At 44.1% G+C, this 24,209-nt stretch overlaps 1 protein-coding gene across 1 annotated transcript; it reads left to right on the top strand.

The window, feature by feature from the left end:
- Positions 1 to 14,217: 14,217 nt before the first annotated feature.
- LOC134346642 (uncharacterized) lies at positions 14,218 to 23,770 on the top strand. The gene is made up of 2 exons (XM_063048120.1): positions 14,218 to 15,439; positions 23,380 to 23,770. The coding sequence occupies exon 1, from the start codon at positions 14,370 to 14,372 to the stop codon at positions 15,078 to 15,080; it is 711 nt and encodes a 236-aa protein (XP_062904190.1). The 5' UTR covers positions 14,218 to 14,369; the 3' UTR covers positions 15,081 to 15,439; positions 23,380 to 23,770.
- Positions 23,771 to 24,209: the final 439 nt, after the last annotated feature.

Genomic DNA, 24,209 nt, shown 5'->3' with positions numbered 1-24,209 from the left:
TCAGTAGAGGAAATTTCTATCAGTCGTCAGCTTAATATCTACAATGTTAAAACAATCTACCATTCACAAATACATTAAGATGCAAGACTGAAACACGTTTGTGTAACGACCTCCATGCTCTCCGGACGCTCTTTCATCCCCCCTTCTCCCATTGGACAGAAGATAAAAACACCTGAAAGCACGTACCACCAGGCTGAAGGACAGATTCGATGCCGCTATTGATCAGTCCCCCAGTTTGATCAGATGCACTCTTCACATCACAATTTACCCCATTATGTCCTTGCACCTTCCTGTCTACCTGCTCTGCACTATCTCTGTAGCTGTTACACTTTATTCTGCGATCGGTTATTGTTTTACCTCATACTACCCCAATGTATGGGGTTTCAGTGGAGGGGTAAAAATGTTTGAGTCCATTCTGCGGTAGTTCACTTACCTTTGGTCCCCAGCGGAATCTCAACTCTCACCTGTGGCTCCAGGTAGGTGTTCACATGTGATGGTGGCCATGCCCTGGTTACACCGCTTTGACGGGGGGCTAAGCCAGGGTACCTCATACCCAGGTGAGAAATGGACATGCCTGTCTGAGCATGAAAAGGCAGCTCTGGCGGACTGAGTGGATGAGATCAACACTGACGTTCAATAGCTGGGAAGGTGGATCTGCAGTGCTTCGAGGAGAGTGAAGTGCGTGATAAGGCACAGAGGTAATCATGGACTTCAGTTGTAATGACTAATCATACCACTGGACCTGGACTTCTGAGGACGAGAGAGGGGAACAGCCTTTCCTGTTTATAAACTCTCCCGCACAGGTTTCTTAGTGCAGTCCACATCATTTAAGATCTTCACAAATCTGTCATATTCAGGATAAGATAGGCAGCCAATCAATTTATCACCTCAATGTACTGTTGTAAGGAATTGCTTTGTATTAAAGGTATGCAGGCCTTTCACTGTACTTCGATACCATGTGAAAATAATGAAATGAAATCTAAGGAAATGAACAAACGGTCTACGTGTCGGATTGAGAACCTTCATCAGGACTGGAAAGGAAAGGGAAGACGCCAGAATAAAAAGGTGTGGGATGGGGGAGGTGGCCTGGCTAGAAGGTGATAGGTAACAGCTGAGTGGGAAAGGTAAAGGGCTGGAGAAGAAGGAATCTGATAGGAGAGGAGAATGACCATGGGAGAGAGAAGGAGGAGGGGCACCAAGGGGGAGCGGGGTGATAGGCAGGTGTGAAGATGTAAGGGGCCAGAGTGGGGAATAGAAAAAGAGGGAATCTGGAGGGAAATCTGGAAGGAGAAATCAATGTTCATGCATCAAGTTTGAGGCTACTCAGATGGAATTTGAGATGTTTCTCTTCCACCTTGGGAGTAGCCCCATCATGGAACAAGAAGAGGCCATGGACAGAGGTGTTGGAACAGGACTGGGAATTGGAATAAAATGGTTGACTGCCAGGAAACTCCACTTCTGGTGAATAGAGCAGAGATGCTCGACAAAGCGGTCTCCCAATATACAACATATCTCGGCAATGTAGAGGAGGCCACATAGGGAGTGCCGGATACAATAGACAACCCCAGTAGATTTACTGGTGAAGTGTTGCCTCACCTGGAAGGATTATTTGGGGCTCTGAAGGGAGACGATGGGGCAGGTGAATGTGCAGGTGTAACACTTTGGCCAGATGCAGGAATAAATGCTAGGAGGGAGATTAGTGGGGAAGGACAAACGGACAAGGGAATCATGGAGGGGAGCGAGCCCTGTGAAAAGTGGAAAGATGGGTAGGGGGAGGGAAAGGTGTGTTTTGTGGTAGGATCCCTTAGAAGATGGTGGAATTTGGAGTGAATTATGAGCTGGATGCGGGGGCTCATTGGGATAGGTAATAACAAGAGGACTCTATTACTGTCAAGGCAGCGGGAAGAAGGGGTGAGCGCAGATGTCTGGGAAATGGAGGAGATCCAGATGAGGGCAGCATCAACTGTGGAAAAAGGGAAACCCTGTTCTTTGAAGAAGGAAGACACCTCTGATGCCTGCTGAATAAACAAATGTTTTGGTTGAAGAAAGACATCCCATCGGGAAAGGAGTTTGGTTTCGAGTAATCGACGTGATGAGATGAAAAAAAAATGGTGGAGAGAGAGAACATCAAGGAAAGAGCCAAGCTGTTGAAGGAAGTTTTCCATGAGAGTGGAAGCGAACCAGAGTTGGAGGTTGGCAGGAAAGAGGAACGGAATGGACAGAGTAAGAAAAGAAAACACAGGTATGAGATATCAAACTCTGAGGAGTCAGCAGATGATCAAAATAGGACAGCAAAACGATGGAAAAAGATGTGATTAAAGCAATTATAAAACTGAGCGAAGACGGGGCATCTTTTGGTGATTGGAACTGGATTCATTTGACGAAGATATTCAACAAATTTATAGGCGAGATCAAAAGAGCAAAGATTTTACGAAATGGATCGCTATTAGTGATTTGTTGGGATAGTGCTCAGCAAGGCAAATTGATAAGATTAAATAAAATAGACGGCAAAAAAGTACAATACTCAATACCCAACAATAGAAAGTGGACTAGAGGAGTTATTTTGGGGATACCAACAAAAGATGCTATGTATGAGATTAAACAGAACAGAAAAGGAGCAAAAATTATTGAGGCCAAACGTTTGAAGGTTACATGAAACGGGGAAAAAGTATGATAGTCTATCGGTAATGATTAAATTTGATGAACAGAGACTGCCGACTAACGTTTATTTAGAGTATATGTGTTATACGGTTAGAATACATTTACCACAGCCTTTAAGATGCTATAAATGCCAGAAATTCGGGCACATTGTGACGGTCTGCAGAGGAAAACAAAGATGTGGGAGATGCCCTGGAGAACATAAATACGGGAAATGTGAGGCGGGAATTAGGCCGAAATGCTGCAATTGTGCCGAGGAACACAGCGCAGCTTGTCGAGGGTGCTTTTATAGCAAGAAGGCAGCTGAGATACAGTATGTAAAAGTAACTCAAGGGATCAGTTATGCAGAGGCAGTGAAAGAATTTGCTGAAAAAAAGGCTATCAAGCAAACAATGGCGGGGGGAGGGGGGAAGAGGTAAAGGAGGACAAGGTAGAAGGTGATAGGTGAAGCCATGTGTGTGGGAGGGGTAAAGAGCTGGAGAGGAAGAAATTTTCCACACCTTGGATTTCGGGGATGTGGGCGGTACATTGACATGGCTGTTGCCTCACAGTTCCAGTGACATGGGCTTGATCCGAACCTCTGGCGCTGAGTTTGGAGTTTGGAGTTTGTAGGTTGTTCCTGTAACGGTGTGGCTTTTCCCCTGGGTGCTCCAGTTTCCAACCACCTTCCGGAGCCACACGGGTTGGTGTATTAATTGGTGGAGTTAACACCTGGGGTACCGCAAGGCTCAGTGCTGGGACCCCAGTTGTTTACAATATATATTAATGACTTGGATGAGGGAATTAAATGCAGCATCTCCAAGTTTGCGGATGACACGAAGCTGGGTGGCAGTGTTAGCAGTGAGGAGGATGCTAAGAGGATGCAGGGTGACTTGGATAGGTTGGGTGAGTGGGCAAACTCATGGCAGATGCAATTTAATGTGGATAAATGTGAAGTTATCCACTTTGGTGGCAAAAATAGGAAAACAGATTATTATCTGAATGGTGGCCGATTAGGAAAAGGGGAGGTGCAACGAGACCTGGGTGTCATTATACACCAGTCATTGAAAGTGGGCATGCAGGTACAGCAGGCGGTGAAAAAGGCGAACGGTATGCTGGCATTTATAGCGAGAGGATTCGAGTACAGGAGCAGGGAGGTACTACTGCAGTTGTACAAGGCCTTGGTGAGACCACACCTGGAGTATTGTGTGCAGTTTTGGTCCCCTAATCTGAGGAAAGACATCTTTGCCATAGAGGGAGTACAAAGAAGGTTCACCAGATTGATTCCTGGGATGGCAGGTCTTTCATATGAAGAAAGACTGGATGAACTGGGCTTGTACTCGTTGGAATTTAGAAGATTGAGGGGGGATCTGATTGAAACGTATAAGATCCTAAAGGGATTGGACAGGCTAGATGCAGGAAGATTGTTCCCGATGTTGGGGAGGTCTAGAACGAGGGGTCACAGTTTGAGGATAGAGGGGAAGCCTTTTAGGACCGAGGTTAGGAAAAACTTCTTCACACAGAGAGTGGTGAATCTGTGGAATTCTCTGCCACAGCAAACTGTTGAGGCCAGTTCATTAGCTATGTTTAAAAGGAAGTTAGATATGGCCCTTGTGGCTACAGGGGTCAGGGGGTATGGAGGGAAGGCTGGGTTCTGAGTTGGATGATCAGCCATGATCATAATAAATGGCGGTGCAGGCTCGAAGGGCCGAATGGCCTACTCCTGCACCTATTTTCTATGTTTCTATGTTTCTATGTTTCCCCGATACAAACTCCACCCCTCAAACGGCAACGAGGTGTCCGGGATCCCCAGCTGCAGGGATTCTTGCTTGGAGACACACTGGGGCTTGGTGTAGTCAACACCTAAGTTCCTGTGGGGCATTGCAGTTCGAGGGGTGGCGTTTTTGATGGGGAAGGGGTTAACTCCACCAGTTAATACCCCAACCTCAGCTGCTCTGGAAGGTGGATATACAGTCCGGGGTCCTGCTGCTATTGGACACTGTGGGGTGGGGTTCATGCTTCTCAAACACTTTACCCTCTAAAGAGGCCGCAAGAGTGGCACAGGTGTGCCTTGCATAGAAATGTATAGATTTGATGACACAACGAATGTACTGACTTTATCCAGAGCAACCTCCTCTACATTGGTGACCCCTGACATAAATTGGGGGGACGCTTCGTCAGGCACTTGTGCTCCATCCACCACAACAGGCAAGGATTTCCCAGTGGCCAACCATTTTGTTTCCAATCCCCATTTTGACCATGGCCTCCTCTACTGCCACGATGAGGCAACTCTCAGGTTGGAGGAGCAACACCTCCTTCCATCCAGGTAGCCTCCAGCCTGACAGGATGAACATGAATTTCACTTACTTCTGGTATGTTCCACCTCCCCATTTCCTTCTGCCATTCATCATGACTCCCCTCTTGTCTCTTTAACTGTCTATCATCTCACTCTGGTGCCCCTCCTCCTTCACTTGCTCCCAAGGTCCACGGTCCTCTCCTACCAGCTTCCTCCTTCTTCAGCTTTGTACTGTTTGCACCCTGCTTCTCATTCATCACCAGCCCCCTCCCACCTTCCTTCCCCCTCACCCGGCTTCACTTATCACCTTCTGGCGTCTACTCCTTCTCCTCCCCCACCTTCTTATTCCAGCTTCTTCCCCCTCCCTGTACAGTCCTGATGAAGTGTCAATCGTTTGTTCCCCTCCTTAGATGCTGCCTGACCTGCTGACTTCTTCAGGCATTTTATAAGTATTACTCTGGATTTAGGCATCTGTAAAATCTCTGTGTTTGTGATGTAATGGCCGTGCCTTATTTCCTGATCACATTTTCACAAATAAAGTTTAATTTTTGCAATAAAATGAGAAAATCAAGATGCATGTTGTGATAAACGTCAGCTTCTACTGGAAGGTCATCCAACTTGGTGAAAGACACACTTTGCTTGGTCTGAATCATGCTCATCTTCCAGTGTCTGGAGATGTCCGTAGGGGAATGCTGCTTACTGGCACATCCTGAGGTGCAGGAGAATGTGCTACGAAACACACTAATGCTCTGCGGGGAAAGAGCACAGTCTGTGGTCCTGCTACCACTGGGCTGGGTCCTGTGTAACAGCCCCTCGAATACTTCATGGGTGTACTGAGTTGAGGAGGAAATAGGAGTGGCGTTCCTGGGGCAGAAATGGCTAATACGAGAGGGGGAGGACAATTTTAAGGTGATCGGTGGAAAGTGTAAGGGGCAATGTTCCCACTAAGGTGTGCACGTGCACACATCTTTTGCTTTTAGCGCACAAAGGAGTTTAAACAGCGCACAAAAGTTTGTCACTCTCTGCCTCGTTGGCATGTTAAGTATTTTTCATGATCGTAGAGAATCACACTTCCCTTTCTGGTTTCTGATGCGGGCGGTCTGACAACGTGGAGTGTGCAATGATATTTTTTGCAGATTTTACAACCGGCTTGTTTATATTGTTTTAATTGAAGAAATTATTCAGTGTGCACTTGTTGTTGTCATTGGGCAAAAAAAATTGCACAGCACGGGATTTTTGCGCAGTGGTCATTACAAATTAGAGGGAACATTGATCGGGGGAATGTTCGTTACAATGAGAGTGGTGGGTGGGTGGAATGCCTTGCCCTGCCAGGTGGTAGACCCAGATGCATCAGGAGCATTTCAGACAGGTACGTACATAGATGACAGAAAAATGGCGGACTACATGGGAGGGAAGGGATCGATTGATCTTGGAGTAGATTAAAAGATCGGCACAACATCGTGGGCCGAAGGGCTAGTACTGTGTTATAATATTCTAAGAGATTGTATTGATTTGATGCACCAATTGAACTCTGAGAGCACTTGGGAGAGAATCTAGATAAGTTAGATTTCATTATAAAACTCCTTCAAGCATTCCATGAGAAAGGATCAGGCAACAAAGGAACCTGAAGCCGACACGGAATAAGATGAGAGGAGCAGCAAGGTTGTTTCAAGTCCGAAGAGCTTAGACAGGGAGCAAAACAGTTCTATCTAAAATCTGTCAGAAATGAGGCACTTAGAAAGAATATCTTCAGTACGTTCCGGATTTCTCCACACGCAGGGCTGCAGGTTTGAAAAAGAATGGTGTGGTGAAGAGGATGACAACTTGGGCCCAGATTTAAAGGCTGCTCCTTCAGAAAGGAGGCGTGACAGTGACTTGCCAATAAAGGGCAGAGTTGACGGAAAATTAATCTGAAAGTGGTGGAGGAAACTATCTGACCTCTGATGGTGGTGGAGGAAACTATCTCACCTCCCTCACAGTCATTCTCCCACCACCAGCTTTAGGAGAGGAGCCAGGCCTGGACCCCTTTGGGGCCACAAGATATTGAATGGTGATCATACTCCTTGCAAAGCAGAGAATTTACAGCTAAACCAGCACTTGATTCAAACTACTCCAGTCGAACAAGTTAAAAGCTATTTTGAGGAGATGAAGAGAGCCAGAAGGGGTCATGAGAAGGCCTTGGCGGACAGGATGAAGGAAAACCCCAAGGCATTCTGCAAGTATGTGAAGAGCAAGGGGATAAGACATGAAAGAATAGGACCTATCAAGAGTGACAGTGGGAAAGTGTGTATGGAACCGGAGGAAATAGCAGTGGTACTTAATGAATACTTTACTTCGGTATTCACTATGAAACTGATCTTGGTGATAGCAGTGATAACTTGCAGAAGACTGAAAAGCTTGAGCATGTAGATATGAAGAAAGAGGATGTGCTGGAGCTTTTGGAAAGCATCAAGTAGGGTAAGTCAGCAAGAGCAGATGAGATGCCCCAGGCTACTGTGGGAGGTGAGGGAGGAAATTGCTGAGCCTCTGGCTATGATCTTTGAATCATCAATGGGGACGGGAGAGGTTCCGGAGGATTGGAGGGTTGCAGATATTGTTCCTTTATTCAAGAAAGGGAGGAGAGATAGCCCAGGAAATTATAGACCAGGAGTCTTACCTCAGTGGTTGGTAAGTTAACGGAGAGGATCCTGAGAGGCAGGACTTATGAACACTTGGAGAGGCATAATATGATTAGGAATAGTCAGCATGGCTTTGTCAAGGGCAAGTCATTGAATTTTTTGAGGATGTGACTAAACACATTGATGAAGGAAGAGCAGTAGATGTAGTGTATATGGATTTCAGCAAGGCATTTGATAAGGTACCCCATGCAAGGCTTATTGCGAAAGTAAGGAGGCATGGGATCCGAGGGGACATTGCTTTGTTTATCCAGAATTCGCTTGCCCACAGAAGGCAAAGAGTGGTTGTAGATGGGTCATATTCTGCATGGAGGTCAGTCACCAGGGAAGCACCTCAGGGATCTGTTCTGGGACCTCTACTTTTTGTGATTTTTATTAACGACCTGGATGTGGGGGTAGAAGGGTGGGTTGGCAAGTTTGCAGAGTACACAATGGTTGGTGGTGTTGTGGATAGTGTAGAGGATTGTCAAAGATTGCAGAGAGACATTGATAGGATGCAGAAGTGGGCTGAGAAGTGGCAGATGGAGTTCAACCCAGAGAAGTGTGAGGTGGTACACTTTGGAAGGACAAACTCCAAGGCAGAGTACAAAGTAAATGGCAGGATACTTGATAGTGTGGAGGAGCAGAGAGATCTCGGGGTACATATCCACAGACCCTGAAAGATGCCTCACAGGTGGATAGGGTAGTTTAGAAAGCTTATGGGGTGTTAGCTTTCATAAGTCGAGTAATAGAGTTTAAGAGTCGCGATGTAATGATGCAGCTCTATAAAACTCTGGTTAGGCCGCACTTGCAGTACCACGTCCAGTTCTGGTCACCTCACTATACGAAGGATGTGGAAGCATTGGAAAGGGTACAGAGGAGATTTACCAGGATGCTGCCTGGTTTAGAAATTATGCATTATGATCAGAGATTAAGGGAGCTAGGGCTTTACTCTTTGGAGAGAAGGAGGATGAGAGGAGACATGATAGAGGTGTACAAGATAATAAGAGGAATAGATAGAGTGAATAGCCAGCGCCTCTTCCCCAGGGCACCACTGCTCAATACAAGAGGACATGGCTTTAAGGTAAGGGGTGGGAAGTTCAAGGGGGATATTAGAGGAAGGTTTTTTACTCAGAGAGTGGTTAGTGCGTGGAATGCACTGCCTGAGTCAGTGGTGGAGGCAGATACACTCGTGATGTTTAAGAGACTACGAGACAGGTATATGGAGGATTTTAAGGTGGGGGGTTATATGGGAGGCAGGGTTTGAGGGTCGGCACAACATTATATATAAATGATTGTAAGATGTATTGCTCCAGCAGTTGGTTCCTAATGGTTTTCTTTCTTTTTTTTTGTTTCATAGTTGGTGGGTTTTTTTTTAGTTAGCTGGGGTTCTCGATTTTCCTTCTTTTACTTCTACAAATTTTTTTTTTCATTAGCACATACATGTTTTCTTCTGCAGCTTTATTAATTATATATATAGTAATTTGTTGAATCTCCGTATTTTATAGCTGTAGAAGATTATATTAATAAAAAGATTTAAAAATGAAAAGTAATTTTTTAAACTACGGATGCAAGAATTGTTCAAAAATGTAAACAAGAGTGTTGGAAACATTGAAGTTTTCAGGCTGCAACTGCAGGAGAAAATTATGCTGACTTTTCACCCTTCATGCGCGCTGCTCTGAATTCATTTCTGTGGCTGCAAATTCTGTCTAGAAATTCTGCAAAGATGTTTTCATTTGTGGAAATACTCGTTTTCTCACATTCGCTTATCCACTCCCACCTTACTGGCATCTGTGCTAATGCATTCCAAATTCTTGTCATACCTGTATCATCCATTGCAATGCGACCATATCCAAACAAAAAAGAAGATAAATCTCAGGGTTTTGTACCGTATGCATATTTTGAGAATAAGTGTACTTTGGATTGAAGTGTTGCAAATTATTTTGAAGTTAAAACATCTCCATTACTTGTAATAGCAACAAAGAATGCAGAATCGGTCAGGCCGCATCTGTGGAAAGAGAAACATAACTAAGTCTTCTGTTCAGGAAACTTCAGTTGTTTTGTGCAGCATTCCTTTTCACCCTATCTCCTGATCTCTTTGTGAAAAGTGGTCTTTATCCTAGCTGAACATTTATTGAGTTTATCTGTAATGTGCATTGTTCCAACAGATTTATCAACTCTGGTAAAAGCATTATGAATTGGCTGGTGTTATCCAAGGTGGGAACAAATCAACCTGTCACCCCCAACCCCATCACACACACCCCTAGCCCCTGCTGAGAAGCCATTCTAAACTTTTCAGCATTTTGGAGAACCTTCATGGCAGGGAACTCAGCTGTGCTGTCTTCCCTTTCAGGCAAGCATGCCCAGCTGCATGATGCAGTGTCATGGACTGAACCGTCCATCATTGCTTTGCCTCCACAGATCGTGCCTGACCCTCCGTGTTCCCCCAGGAGTTTGGGATGAAGGTCCACTATGAAGGTGACTCTGTTCAGAACACAGGATTCAAAATGTACAAGGTGGCAGAGGGCATCAGGAGAAGCCACCGATATGAGTAGAAAGTGTCTGGGCAAGAGCAGCTGAAGAACAGAGTCTGTAGACTTAGTCTGGCTCGTGGATTTTGGCACGGAGGTAAAATCGAGCTCTACAAAGCTGCAACATGTTAAAGGCTGGGAGTGATATAGGAAAGATCGCCGATGGAAATGAAGTCCACAACTATCTGGCGAACAAATCCACATGTTGCAGGGAGTTATGAGGAAGTGTCTGACTCCAGGCCTCTGGGAATTAATCAGTCACACTCCACCTTAATATCGAATGTTCCTCTATGAGTGACCCCTGTCAAATCCACAATGAATTCTTCATTACACCTCTTCAGTCTGACCCAATTGGGCGAGGATAAAGCTAATTAGGAAATGGATCAACATACTGAAACGCTCCTATATCCATGTACAGTATTACAGTTCAGTAAACACCATATCCGATGCAATTTAAAATAACTGAAGTATTTTGGATGGAATGTGACAAAAAGAAACACACTCATGCACACCTATTCTAACAAGCATTCACCACTTTAGTTCACATATATACTGTAAGTAGGGATTCGACTCATATAACTGACACACCAATAATTTTGAAGGCAAATGACTTTGAAGATTTTGAACAATACAAATCCCACACATGTGATTAGTTATTTATTGCCACTGGAAGTCCTGCAGTCATATCCTGGGAATTGAGTGATTGACTCCCAACAACCATAATAATCTTCCATTCAGCGAGAGGTTCTTCCATGTTTTCAATGCTTGTCCTTTGACTTCATTTTGCCTGTTTTGATTTGGCCCACGTATCAGTTGCCTGAGATGTCACTCTATTTGTTCTCTCTACCCAGCGTAGGATTATCCAGGATAGTTAACCTTAAATAGCCAGTTCCTTCTAAAGCAGAGGTTCACAACTTGGGGTACACGGATCCCTCAGTTAATGGCATAAAAAATTGAGAAATTGAACACTTCTGTTCCAGTTCCCCATAACTTCCGAACTACTGACATTTCAGTTTTGATATTTGGCATAAAAAAAATTGAGAAATCCTGTTCTGAATAGTCTGTATGCCATTGAAGGAGCAGTCATGATTAATAATTAAGGAAGTCGATGTGGGTCATAAGGTAGATCATGATCAGACTAGGGATGGAAATGAACTTTCCTTATGCCTCAAAATTATTTGTGTGGGCTTTGTTTAGGGTGTTTTACGTTTCCCTTATGTTGCTCGATAATATTTGAATAGTTTTAGGCTCCAGGTCATTATACTGTACATCTGTGTGAATTGTAGTCTCGGTGAATCTCTGTTCTATGGCCGAGACTCAACTTTTCCGGACTCAAGAACAAATCAAAATGGGAGCAAGAGTAGCCACCAGGGCCCCTTGAGTCTGTCGGGCCTTTCCATATGATCCTGTCTGATAGATCTCAGGCTTGAACACTTCTGTTCCAGTTCCCCATAACTCTTGAACTGCGGACATTTCAGTTTTTGATATTTTAGTTTTCCCTGGTTTTTGTGCGGTGGGGTGGGAGCACAAAATCCCTGGTTGTAACACTCATTCATGTGAACAAAGAGTTTGGGCTGAATACTTCTTCAGGGCACTGTAGCTGGTGTTCAGGAAGTATACCCTGCCTTGCTGAGTTGTGGTCGATCATTGAAATGGCGATTAAAATGACGCCTCATTGTAACATTGTCAACAGTTGGTGTAGCGGCAAAACAAAAATCCGAAACCAAACAATTGCCGCCAGCCTGCGGCCCCAGAGGTAGTTGTTCTACCTGCTTGACTCACCCTCGGCTCCAATTAAATGTGTGTTCCAAAGAGTCGGATCCTTTATTCGATTCTTTATTACCAATTAGAAAACGTACAATATTGAAGCAATATCAAGTGATATTAAGCAGTCAGGAAAAATATGACCTCTGCATTTCCAAGCTACAACATACAAAGAAATAAGCAATAGTATGACACTTATTTCATTTGCTTTTACCGCAGCCCCACTAATGTGACTGCTTATTATAATAAAGATAATTAATGTACAGCACAGAATACATGGCTCCCGTAGTTGGTTATGCTGAACTTTCACTGAGGCCAGCTTCATCAGCATTTGTATCTCTTGTCTGGTTAGAGCTCCGTTCACCTTGGTCAGAGCTCCGTTCACCTTGGTTAGAGCTCCGTTCACCTTGGTTAGAGTTCTGTTCACCTTGGTTAGAGTTCTGTTCACCTTGGTTAGAGTTCTGTTCACCCTGATCAGATCTGCTCAGTTTCAGTTCTGAAATTAGCTTTCTGGCCTCCGTATTTGCAGTCTCTGCCGCTCTCTTCCCCAACTCTTCCTTCATCTTGCTCAATTTCTTCTTTTCCACCGTTCGTTGATACTTGAACTCGTAATAACCCTCCTCAGTACAGTCACAAGAAGTCCACCTCGGAAGGAATTTTAGGAATCCAAGAAAGACCACAGATAACGTCAGAAAACTGCTGCCAATTTTCTGTCAAGATATTAAAAAAAAACACAAGCTTATAAGTAGAACGAGAGTAAATATTGAGCTTGCCCAGTCACTGAAATTGATCAGGTATTTTTTCAGCGAGATCATCTATTGCTCCAATACTCATTCCCTGTACTAAATCCATATCATATACTTCCATTCTCATCTAAAGAAAGCCATCAATCACTGCTTTGTATGCAAAGAGTGAGCCGGGAACCAACTGGTGGAGAACTGCATAAGGTCCCTACTCTCAAACTAAAGAGCTTCTCCCTTTGCATTACTTTGAATGCCCGCAAGAAAATGAATGTCAGGGTATGAAATGTTGAGAGTATTGTAGATAGTGTGGAGGGCTGAAGGGAGGTTACAGCAGGACATCGATAGGATGCAAAACTGGGCTGAGAAGTGGCAGATGGAGTTCAATCCAGATAAGTGTGAGGTGGGTCATTTTGGTAGGTCAAATATGATGACAGAATACAGTATTAATAGTAAGACTCTTGGAAGTGTTAAGAATCAGAGGGATCGTGGGGTCCGAGTCCACAGGACACTCAAAGCTGCTGTGCAAGTTGACTCTGTGGTTAAGAAGGCATACGGTACATTGGCCTTCTCAACCGTGGGATTGAGTTTAGGAGCCGAGAGGTAATGTTGCATTTATATAGGACCCGGGCCAGACCACACTTGGAGTACTGTGCTCAATTCTGGTCACCTCATTACAGGAAGGACATGGAAACCATAGAAAGGGTGCAGAGGAGATTGACAAGGATGTTGTCTGGACTGGGGAGCATGCCTTATGAGAATAGGTTGAGTGAATTCAGCCTTTTCTTTTAGAGTAACTGAGGATGAGAGGTGACATGACAGAGCTGTATAAGCTGATGAGAGGCATTGCTTGTGTGAATAGTCAGAGGCTTTTCCCCAGGGCTGAAATGGCTAACACGAGAAGGCACAGTTTAAAGGAGGTAGGTACAGAGGAGATGTTAAGGGTAAGTTTTTTTTAATGCAGAGAGCGTTGAGTATGTGGAATGGGCTGCCGGTGACAGTGGTGGAGGCGGGTACAATGGGGTATTTTAAGAAACTCCTGGGCAGGTGCATGGAGCTCAAAAAAATATAGGGTTATGGGTAACCCTAGATAATTTCTAAAGTAAGTACATGTTCGGTACAGGTTTGTGGGCTGAATAGCCTGTATTGTGTTGTAGGTTTTCTATGTTCTGTGTTGCTATGTAAATTGTGACATATATGTACTTGCATAATAAATTTACTTCGAACTTTTGAACTTTGACCTTTGCCGACTGCGATGCCCATAGACGCTAACGATTTCCCTGCCTTTATTCCGTATCTCTTTAGTCTTTTCGTCTGTAAGTACCCATATTTAACTATTTCCGTCTCCAACGCCTCATCTAGCACCTCTTTCCAGATATTCACCACCATTTTGTAGAAAGCCTATCGTTCAAATCATCTGTAAATTTCGCCTTCTCACTTTAACCCTGCGCCATCATTTCTGTGTCAGTTCTGGGCGCTTTCTCGCATCTTAATTGAGATGTGCCGGGGCAGCAACGGCGCGGATAGATCCAGTAGCCGGAGACCTGCACTGTTATAATCGCGCACTTCAAGCAATATCTGACCATACTCACCCGGGACGTGAAGCAATGCTCGCGCAGAGAAGACAAAGTTTCGAGGCTGCAAAACTCTTTGCATTTCTGATGGCCGTGCGTCTGGTTGACTGAAGGGGCGTAATAACAGGCGTAATAGTCCCCATCCAGTAGTAAAATAACAACCCATATGATAGATGGGATCGATACTTGCATCAGTATGTTCAATCCATAACAAATTTTTCTGCAGGTGTTCCCGCAACAACAGCATGCATAGTTACATTCACACCGTGAACCACACTCGGGACATTGATTGCGCTCTTCACACCAGGGACATCCACAGCACATTCCACACCTGGGACATCCACAGCACGTTCTACAGCAGGGACATCCACAGTACTTTCTACAGCAGGGACATCCACAGTACTTTCCACAGTTGGGACATCCACTGCCCATTCCACACTCGGGACATCGACTGCACGTTCCACACTTGCAACATCCACTGCACGTTCCACACTCGGGACATCGACTGCACGTTCCACACTTGCAACATCCACTGCACGTTCCACACTTGCAACATCCACTGCACGTTCCACACTCGGGACATCGACTGCACGTTCCACACTTGCAACATCCACTGCACGTTCCACACTCGGGACATCGACTGCACGTTCCACACTCGGGACATCGACTGCACGTTCCACACTTGCAACATCCACTGCACGTTCCACACTCGGGACATCGACTGCACGTTCCACACTTGCAACATCCACTGCACGTTCCACACTTGCAACATCCACTGCACGTTCCACACTTGCAACATCCACTGCACGTTCCACACTCGGGACATCGACTGCACGTTCCACACATACACAATCGCCGACAACCGGGTACCACCAGCATACTGATGAGAAGGAGGACGACTGTGGGCACAAAAAAAGCAAGATTCGAATGGGTAGCATTCCATTTCGGATCACAGGGACATGGGCTGTTTTTATCCACCAGATATTCTAGTCCATACAGAACGGCTGTTAATGCTGCATTCCCGATGACGCTCAAAGCGGTGGGAACGAGGTTCGACAAGAATTCTTTTAGGTCTGGAGACTGTTCCATCGCAGTCGCACAATTTGCCGGCCCGAACTCTCTTAGTAAAGCAACTTTCACAGCAACGGGCGCGGAGATGAGCAGGAGTTCTTATCTGATACGCAGAGCTCAATGCAGAAGGGGAGGTTACGGAAGGGTTGTTGGAAACTCTGAAAACTCCTCAGTAAGTTTCGGACCCCGCCTACCTTAATACAGATTCCTGCCCTTGATGAAATACACATTATGCATTGTGCATAACTTTATTTACATTCAGTATGTCGTTCGGCCTAAATATTGATTGTATAATTGGTTCTATACGTTTATAGTGTCAGCGCCCCTGTCTTACGGTCACTGTTACCACTCACATTGTTGCTTCTGGCCAAGGAAGAAATTTCCAGTGTTCAGTCCTCCAATGTCTAATGCGGAAGGAGGTTCAACGGTAAACTGATGTGTGTCCCCGGGAACAGCCCGGAGAACAGGCTACACGGTGAACCCCCTGCATTCTTCTCCAGACCTTCCTTGCAAATCGACTCTTCGTACGAAAACTGGGCATTGTTTCATGCATATCGCAGTCGTCACCAGGTCCGTGCTGTGTTGATAGTGTGACTGTCAGCCGGCTTCTTGTTGCGAAGCATTCTTGCCTTGCTCTGTTACCTGCATGGTAACTGACTTCATCAGAGCCTGGTTATTCTGAATATTTAAGCTGTGTGAATTGTGCTGTTCCTTACTCAGTCTATTAGCCAACGCCTGATAGTGTCTCTGTCGGGTAATCCAGTGCGCTTTCCTTTCCAATCTGTTTTTGTTCTGCCTTGCAATTTTTATATTATGGACCTGTTTGATTTTAGAACTTTTGATTCAGTCTGTTGTGTTTTTTGGAATTGTACACTTTTACTTTTGTTTTCGTTATGTCCGGCCTTCTGATTTAGATTATTGTCTATGTTTTGGAACTGTGCTGGAAAGGCAAAATATCCAGAAAAGTACTTACCTGGATATTCATTCCGGCCTCCCGTGTGATCTCTACATCTCCATTCATTTCTCATTCATCCTCTTGGGTACAGTGGTGGAGTTCCGGACTGCCACGCCGGAGACCCTTATCAAGCCCAGTCAGGCCAGACAGTGACTCGGACTTTCAGAAAGTATTCTAGAGGGAAGGCCCCCTCCTATTGCTATCCAGGTGAGGTATTTGTGCTTATTGGTGAGTACTATCAATGAGCCAATCTGCCACATGCCTTTGACCATCCCACACGGGCCATTCCCCTGCAGGGACTGCCAGGCATTCCATGTTAAGACCATAAGGCATAGGAGCAGAATTAGACCATTCAGCCTATCGCGTCTGCTCCGCCATTCAATCATGGCAAATCCCAGATCCCATTCATTCCGCTAACCGTTGATGCCCCGACCAATCAGGAAACTATCAATTTTCGCCTTAAATATAACCACGGTCTTGGCCTCCACAGCTGTCTGTGGCAGAACATTCCTCTCTCTGGCTTCAATGCTCTCTGGCTAAAAAAATATTCTCCTTACCTCTGTTCTAAAGAGTCGCTCCTCAATTGCGAGGCTGTGTCCTATAGTTCTGGACACCCCCACCATCAGAAACTTCCTCTCAACATTCACCTTATCTACTCCTTCCAACATTCGGTAGGTTTCAGTGAGATCCCTGGCATTCTTCTAAGTTCCAGGTCCAAAGCTTTCAAACTTTCTTCATATGTTAACCCCTTCATTCCCAGAATCATCCTCATGAACCTCAGAAGTCAGAGACTGACTGGCCGCTGAAATTGTGCAGATGAGGAATGAAATCTAAGTGGATCAAGTTCACAAGATAGTGGAGGGAAAATATGGGATTAATGTGGGGAAAGAAATACAGTAGAGAAAAAATTGAATTTATTTGCCACATACACTGTACATCAAAACATACAGTGAAATATATCACTTGAGACAACAACCAACACTGTCTAAGGATGTACCGGGAGCATCCTGCAAGAGTCACCAGGCTTCTGACACTGACATAGCATGCCTACAACGTACTAACCCTAATTCCTATAGACAGTACTGTGCAGAAGACTAAGGAGCATATATGTACCTAAGGTGCCTAAGACTTCTGCACAGCACGATGCTAATTTTATGTATTGTACTGTAATGCTGCCACTAAACAAACACACAAACAAATTTCTTAAAACTCCGTGCCTCTTTCAGCCGGGCTGTTTGGTCAGCATATGTCTCATTTCTGTTTTACACTTTCTGTCAACTATTGCACTCCTGAAAGAGCCGTTTACATATGTTAGCAACATAGAAACATAGAAAACCTACAGCACAGTACAGGCCCTTCGGCCCACAAAGCTGTGCCAAACATGTCCCTACCTAAGATATTACTAGACTTACCTATAGCCCTCTATTTTACAAAGCTCCATGTATCTACCTAAAAGCCTCTTAAAAGACCCTATTGTATCCGTCTCCACCACCGTTGCCGGCAGCCCATTCCACGAACTCACCATTCTCTGAGTAAAAAATGTTGTTATTCCCTTTTCCAGGAACTTATTATTCTGGCGCCCTTCTTCTATCTTCTGTCTCCCATCTAATCTCTGACAATCTTATCATGCCATTTTTTTTGACCGCACATGTTCTCTTAAATCTGTTATCTTTCTGTTTATGCGCCACTATGTTCGATGCCCAGATGCTATTTGCTGCACAGTTGTTATTTGTTGTTGACCTTTCGTAGCCATGGAGTTTTCTTCTATTTCTCAACCTCTTACAAGTTCAGATGCAGCCGCAACAATGTATCTGGTTTCAAAAGTAATTCTTGCTCAAATATTGGTCCACATAACTTTCTTTTTTCCCCTGTAAGGATAGGACAACCCAAGTTATTATGTAGATAGTGATGCAACCTCTCCCTCAATGTTGCAAAAACAAAGGAGCCGGCTGTGGATTACAGGAGGAATGGAGATGGGCTACTAGGGTTGAGACAGTAAACAGCTTTTACATTCTTTGGCATCCACATCATTGAGGACCTCAGCTGGGTGGTGAAAAAGACTCTCAAATCCTTAGCGTTTTCTACAGGGGAACAATTGAGAGCATCCTGACTGGCTGCATCACTGCCTGGTATGGGAAATGTACCTCCCTTAATCGCAGGATTCTGCAGAGAGTGGTGTGGACAGCCCAGAGCATCTACAGTTGACAACTTCCCAGGATTCAGGACATTTACAAAGGCAGGTGTGTAAAAAGGTCCTGTAGGATCGTTAGGGACCCAAGTCATCCCAGTCACAATCTATTCCAGGTGCTACCATCCGGAAAACGGTACCGCAGCATAAAAGCCAGGGCCAACAAGCTCCGGGACAACTTCTTCCACCAGGCCATCAGACTGATGAACTCACGCTGATTTGAGTGTACTCTATATTACATTGTCTGTTCAATTTATTATAAATTATTATAAATTACTCTGATTAAACATTGCACATCTAGATGGAGACGTAACATAGATTTTTACTCTTCATGTATGTGAAGGATGTAAGAAATAAAGTCAATTTAATTCAATTCAATTCAATCAGTGTTCAGACAGGAACCAATTTGTTTGAGCACTGGCTGCTTAATCTCAGAATAGAATAGTCCAGTATTCAAAAGAAAAGAGTTTCTTTAAACTAAGGTGCACTGCAACTAGCAAAATATAATGGCAATTAGTAGCATTGTGCTTACAAGAAAGCACAGAATTCTCTGCTGCAAAACTAAGCGAGATTGCGAATATGAAAAAGGGGGTGAAGAGGTTTGAATCAGACACATTGAGTGAATGATCAAGAACATAAGAAAAATTACCAATAAGTTGGGAACAATTATGTAATCAACTTTTAATGAAAACACCACACATTATCTTTATAAAATTGGAGATATGGCCATGTTCATGTTGAAAGATACCTCGGTGTGTTTGCATTCAACATCAATATGCCGGTGCACCGAACTTTCGACTGTTTACTCCCCCACAGGTGATCCCCCACTCACTGAGTTCCCCTCGTATTTTGTGTGTGTTGCTCAAGATTTCCAGTAACTGCTGAATCTCTCATGTAAACAGTATGTTGGTCTTTATTATCAACAAACAAGGGAAAATCTGCAGATTCTGGAAATCTAAGTAACACACTCAAAATGCTGGAGGAACTCAACAGGTCATGCAGCATCTATGGAAAAGAGTACAGTCAACATTTCACACCAAGACCCTTCATCAAGACTGGTGAAAACTCCTGCTGAAGGGTCTCAGCCTGAAACGTCGACTACACTTTTCCATTGATGCTGCCTGGCCTACCGAGTTCCTCCAGCATTTTGTGTGTTGCTCTTTTATGTGATAGGCCTGAAGTGCGTAACAAGTCCAATTGCAATCATAAATATAGAATATGGACTTAAAGTTTTCTTGCCTTAAAAAGAAGGAATGTGCTTTCTGGAGAGTGAGTGTGGTGATGAGTTGTAGTTCTCCTCCCTCGGTGATTTATTTGACGTATGAAGAGAGATTCGGATGAATAATGGGCTTCTAATTGATTCATAGAAATCTATATAGAACATAGAAATCTACAGCACATTCCAGGCCCTTTGGCCCACAATGTTGTGCCGACCATGTAACCTACTTTAGAAACTGCCTAGAATTAACCAACCACATAGCCCTCTATTTTTCTAAGCTTTAAAGATTCTTAAAAGACCCTATTGTATCTGCCTCCACCACCATCACTGGCAGTGCATTCCAAGCACCCACCAGACTGTGTGAAGAACTTAGCCTGACATCCCCTCTGTACCTACTTCCAAGCACCTTAAAACTATGCTCCCTCATGTTGTCCATTTAAGCCCTGGGAAAATGCCTCTGGCTGTCCACACTATCAATGCCTCTCATCATCGTATACACCTCCATCAGATCACCTCTCATCCTCCGTCGCTCCAAGAAGAAAAGGCCCAGTTTACTCAACTTATTCTCATAATGCATGCTCTCCAATCCAGGCAACATCCTTGTAAATCTCCTCTGCACGCTTTCTATAGTATTCACATCCTTCCCGTAGTGAGGCTGATTCATTAAATCGGTCCCACCCCATCAGAGGTATTCCCATGGCCTAATTAGGGAGCCATCATGGGCTTGTGTGGGTCCGATCATGTCTTATCATCTTGATTGAATTTTTTTGACAAGGTGACAAGAGGCATTAATGAAGGTAGGGTAGTGGATGTTGTTACATGAATTCAGTAAGGTATTTGACAAAGTCCCTCATGTGAGGCTAATCCAGAACATTGTGATGCATGGGGTCTGCAGTGAATTGGCTGTTTGGATTCAGAACTGGCTTGTGCACAGAAGACAGAGTGTAGTGTTTGAAGGGACTTATTCAAGCTGGAGGGCTGTAATTAGTGGTGTTGCACAGGAATCTGTGCTGGAACCTCCACAGAGAAATGGCAGATGTAGTTTAACCCAGATAAATGTGAAGTTCTCCACCTTGGTAGAGCAAATTTAAGGAGACCTAGAAACATAGAAAATAGGTGCAGGAGTAGGCCATTCGGCCCTTCGAGCCTGCACCACCATTTATTATGATCATGGCTGATCATCCAACTCAGAACCCCACCCCAGCCTTCCCTCCATACCCCCTGATCCCCGTAGCCACAAGGGCCATATCTAACTCCCTCTTAAATATAGCCAATGAACTGGCCTCAACTGTTTCCTGTGGCAGAGAATTCCAGAGATTCACCACTCTCTGTGTGAAGAAGTTTTTCCTAATCTCGGTCCTAAAAGGCTTCCCCTTTATCCTCAAACTGTGACCCCTTGTTCTGGACTTCCCCAACATCAGGAACAATCTTCTTGCATCTAGCCTGTCCAATCCCTTTAGGATTTTATACGTTTCAATCAGATCCCCCCTCAATCTTCTAAATTCCAACGAGTACAAGCCCAGTTCATCCAGTCTTTCTTCATATGAAAGTCCTGCCATCCCAGGAATCAATCTGGTGAACCTTCTTTGTACTCCCTCTATGGCAAGGATGTCTTTCCTCAGATTAGGGGACCAAAACTGCACACAATACTCCAGGTGTGGTCTCACCAAGGCCTTGTACAACTGCAGTAGTACCTCCCTGCTCCTGTACCCGAATCCTCTCGCTATAAATGCCAGCATACCATTCGCCTTTTTCACCGCCTGCTGTACCTGCATGCCCACTTTCAATGACTGGTGTATAATGACACCCAGGTCTCGTTGCACCTCCCCTTTTCCTAATCTGCCAACATTCAGATAATAATCTGTTTTCCTATTTTTGCCACCAAAGTGGATAACTTCACATTTATCCACATTAAATTGCATCTGCCATGAATTTGCCCGCTCACGGAAACTATCCAAGTCACTCTGCATCCTCTTAGCATCCTCCTCACAGCTAACACTGCCACCCAGCTTCGTGTCATCCGCAAACTTGGAGATGCTGCATTTAATTCCCTCATCCAAGTCATTAATATATATTGTAAACAACTGGGGTCCCAGCACTGAGCCTTGCGGTACCCCACTAGTCACCGCCTGCCATTCTGAAAAGGTCCCGTTTATTCCCACTCTTTGCTTCCTGTTTGCTAACCAATTCTCCATCCACATCAATACCTTACCCGTAATACCGTGTGCTTTAAGTTTGCACACTAATCTCCTGTGTGGGACCTTGTCAAAAGCCTTCTGAAAATCCAAATATACCACATCCACTGGTTCTCCCCTATCCATTCTACTAGTTACATCCTCAAAAAATTCTATGAGATTCGTCAGACATGATTTTCCTTTCACAAATCCATGCTGACTTTGTCCGAAGTTTTCACCGCTTTCCAAATGTGCTGTTATCACATCTTTGATAACTGACTCCAGCAGTTTCCCCACCACCGACGTTAGGCTAACCGGTCTATAATACCCCGGTTTCTCTCTCCCTCCTTTTTTAAAAAGTGGGGTTACATTAGCCACCCTCCAATCCTCAGGAACTAGTCCAGAATCTAACGAGTTTTGAAAAATTATCACTAATGCATCCACTATTTCTTGGGCTACTTCTTTAAGCACTCTAGGATGCAGACCATCTGGCCCTGGGGATTTATCTGCCTTCAATCCCTTCAATAGACAGGAGACTATTAAGGCAAAATCCTTAAATGTGTTGCTGAGCAGAGAGATCTTGGGATCCAAGTTCATAGCTCCTTGAAAATAGCTACACAGGTCCACAGGGTGGTTAAGAAAGCTTATGGAATGCTTGTTTTTATTAGTCGAGGCATTGTGTTAAGAAGTCAAGAGGTTATGTTGCAAATTTATAAAACCTTATCCAGGCCACATCTGGACTATTGCACACAGTTCTGGTTGTCTCCCTATAGGAAAGATGTAGAGGCTTTGGAGAGGGTGCAGAAGGGGTTTAGCGGGATTCTGCCTAGTTTAGAAGGCATGAGCTACCATGAAAGGTTGAACAAACTTGGGTTGTTTTCTCTAGGGCAGCAGAGGCTGAGGGGAGTTCTGAAAATGGTTTGATTGATCAGGGCATGAAGGGATGTGGGGAGAAGGCAGGAGATTGGGGCTGAGAGGAAAATTGGATCAGCCATAATGAAATAGCAGAGCAGACTCAAATGAACAAATGGTCTAATTCTGCTCCTATATCTTATGGTCTTATATTATGAGAGGCTTAGATAGATTGGACAGAGAATATCTGTTTCCCAAGGTAGAAAGCTCTAATACCAGAGGTCATGCATTGAAGGTGAGAGGGGTACGTTCAAAGGGGAGGTGAGGGGTAATTTTTTGCACAGAGGTGGTGGGTGTCTGTAATGTGCTGCCTGGTCTGGTGGTTGAAGCAAATACTTCAGAGGCTTTTAAGAGAAGCTTAGAGAGGCAATGAATGTGGGGAAGATGGAGGAATATGGACATTGTGTAGGTAGGAAGGATTCGTTTTTGGGTGTTTTTCATTTACTTTTTAGGCACAACATGGTGTTTTACGTTCTTCTTCCATCTCCTGTGCTACAAATCTAACAGATACCCAGTAAAAGTTCTCTGTCTCACCTACTAAGCCTACCTTATCTATGCCTCATAATCATTAATACATATATTATGTCTCCACTGATTTCCTTTATATGATTCAAAATGATAATACTGATGCATATCTCTCTCTGTCCCTTTCCCTTCAACACAGCTGATTTATGGTTCAACAGATACGTGAAATGCAACTCACCTTTATGTTCCAACCTGAGCCGCTCTTCCCGTGATGAGACAATCGATGAGCCTCAGCCGTGGTCAGACCATGTGCAACACCTCCCAACTCAGCCTACTGTCCACTCAATTGATTTAATAACTTATACATTCTACCCCACTATTGTAAGCTGATGATGAGTGTATGTGAGTCTACGTTGATTTTTTTTGTATGTTTACTATTACATATTTATTGACTTGCCTGCTTAATTATTTATTATGATAGTTATGCATTTGGCTTCTTTTGCACATTAGTTCTTTATCTGACTTGGTGTGTAGATTTTCTTGATTCTATTGTATTTCTTTAAACTACTGTGAGTACCAGCAAGAAATTGACTTTCAAACTTGTATATGGTGAAATATTGTACACATACTTTGATAATAAATTTACTTTGAACTTTGAACATTAAAAAATACAATTCACTCTCAGATGGATCTCTGTCATCGGTAGTCTATGAATAGGACAATAGTTGCACCGTATGGCGGAACAATATTGATCACAGCCATAATCAAACAACACAGCTACCTGCAGCAGATTGCAGGGGATTGTGTAGTTAGCTTCAGAACGTATACATTCATGATATAAGGCCATATATATTTATCAAAATTTAACAAAACAACTGATGCATGCAATGATAACCAAATGTACTTTATTTGGTCAGGATTCTATAATCTCCTGCAATCTTTTCTCACTAGCTTTATGAATGAGCTTTATATTCTGTTTTTTTAACAGATAACGATCTTGAGGATAAGCAAAACAATTCCTGTAAACCC

This window comes from Mobula hypostoma, chromosome 5, assembly GCF_963921235.1.
Source record: "Mobula hypostoma chromosome 5, sMobHyp1.1, whole genome shotgun sequence".
In the NCBI taxonomy this organism is placed as follows: domain Eukaryota; kingdom Metazoa; phylum Chordata; class Chondrichthyes; order Myliobatiformes; family Myliobatidae; genus Mobula; species Mobula hypostoma.
The sequence above is the reverse complement of the archived record's forward strand: the minus strand, read 5'-3'. Positions and strand labels throughout refer to the sequence as shown.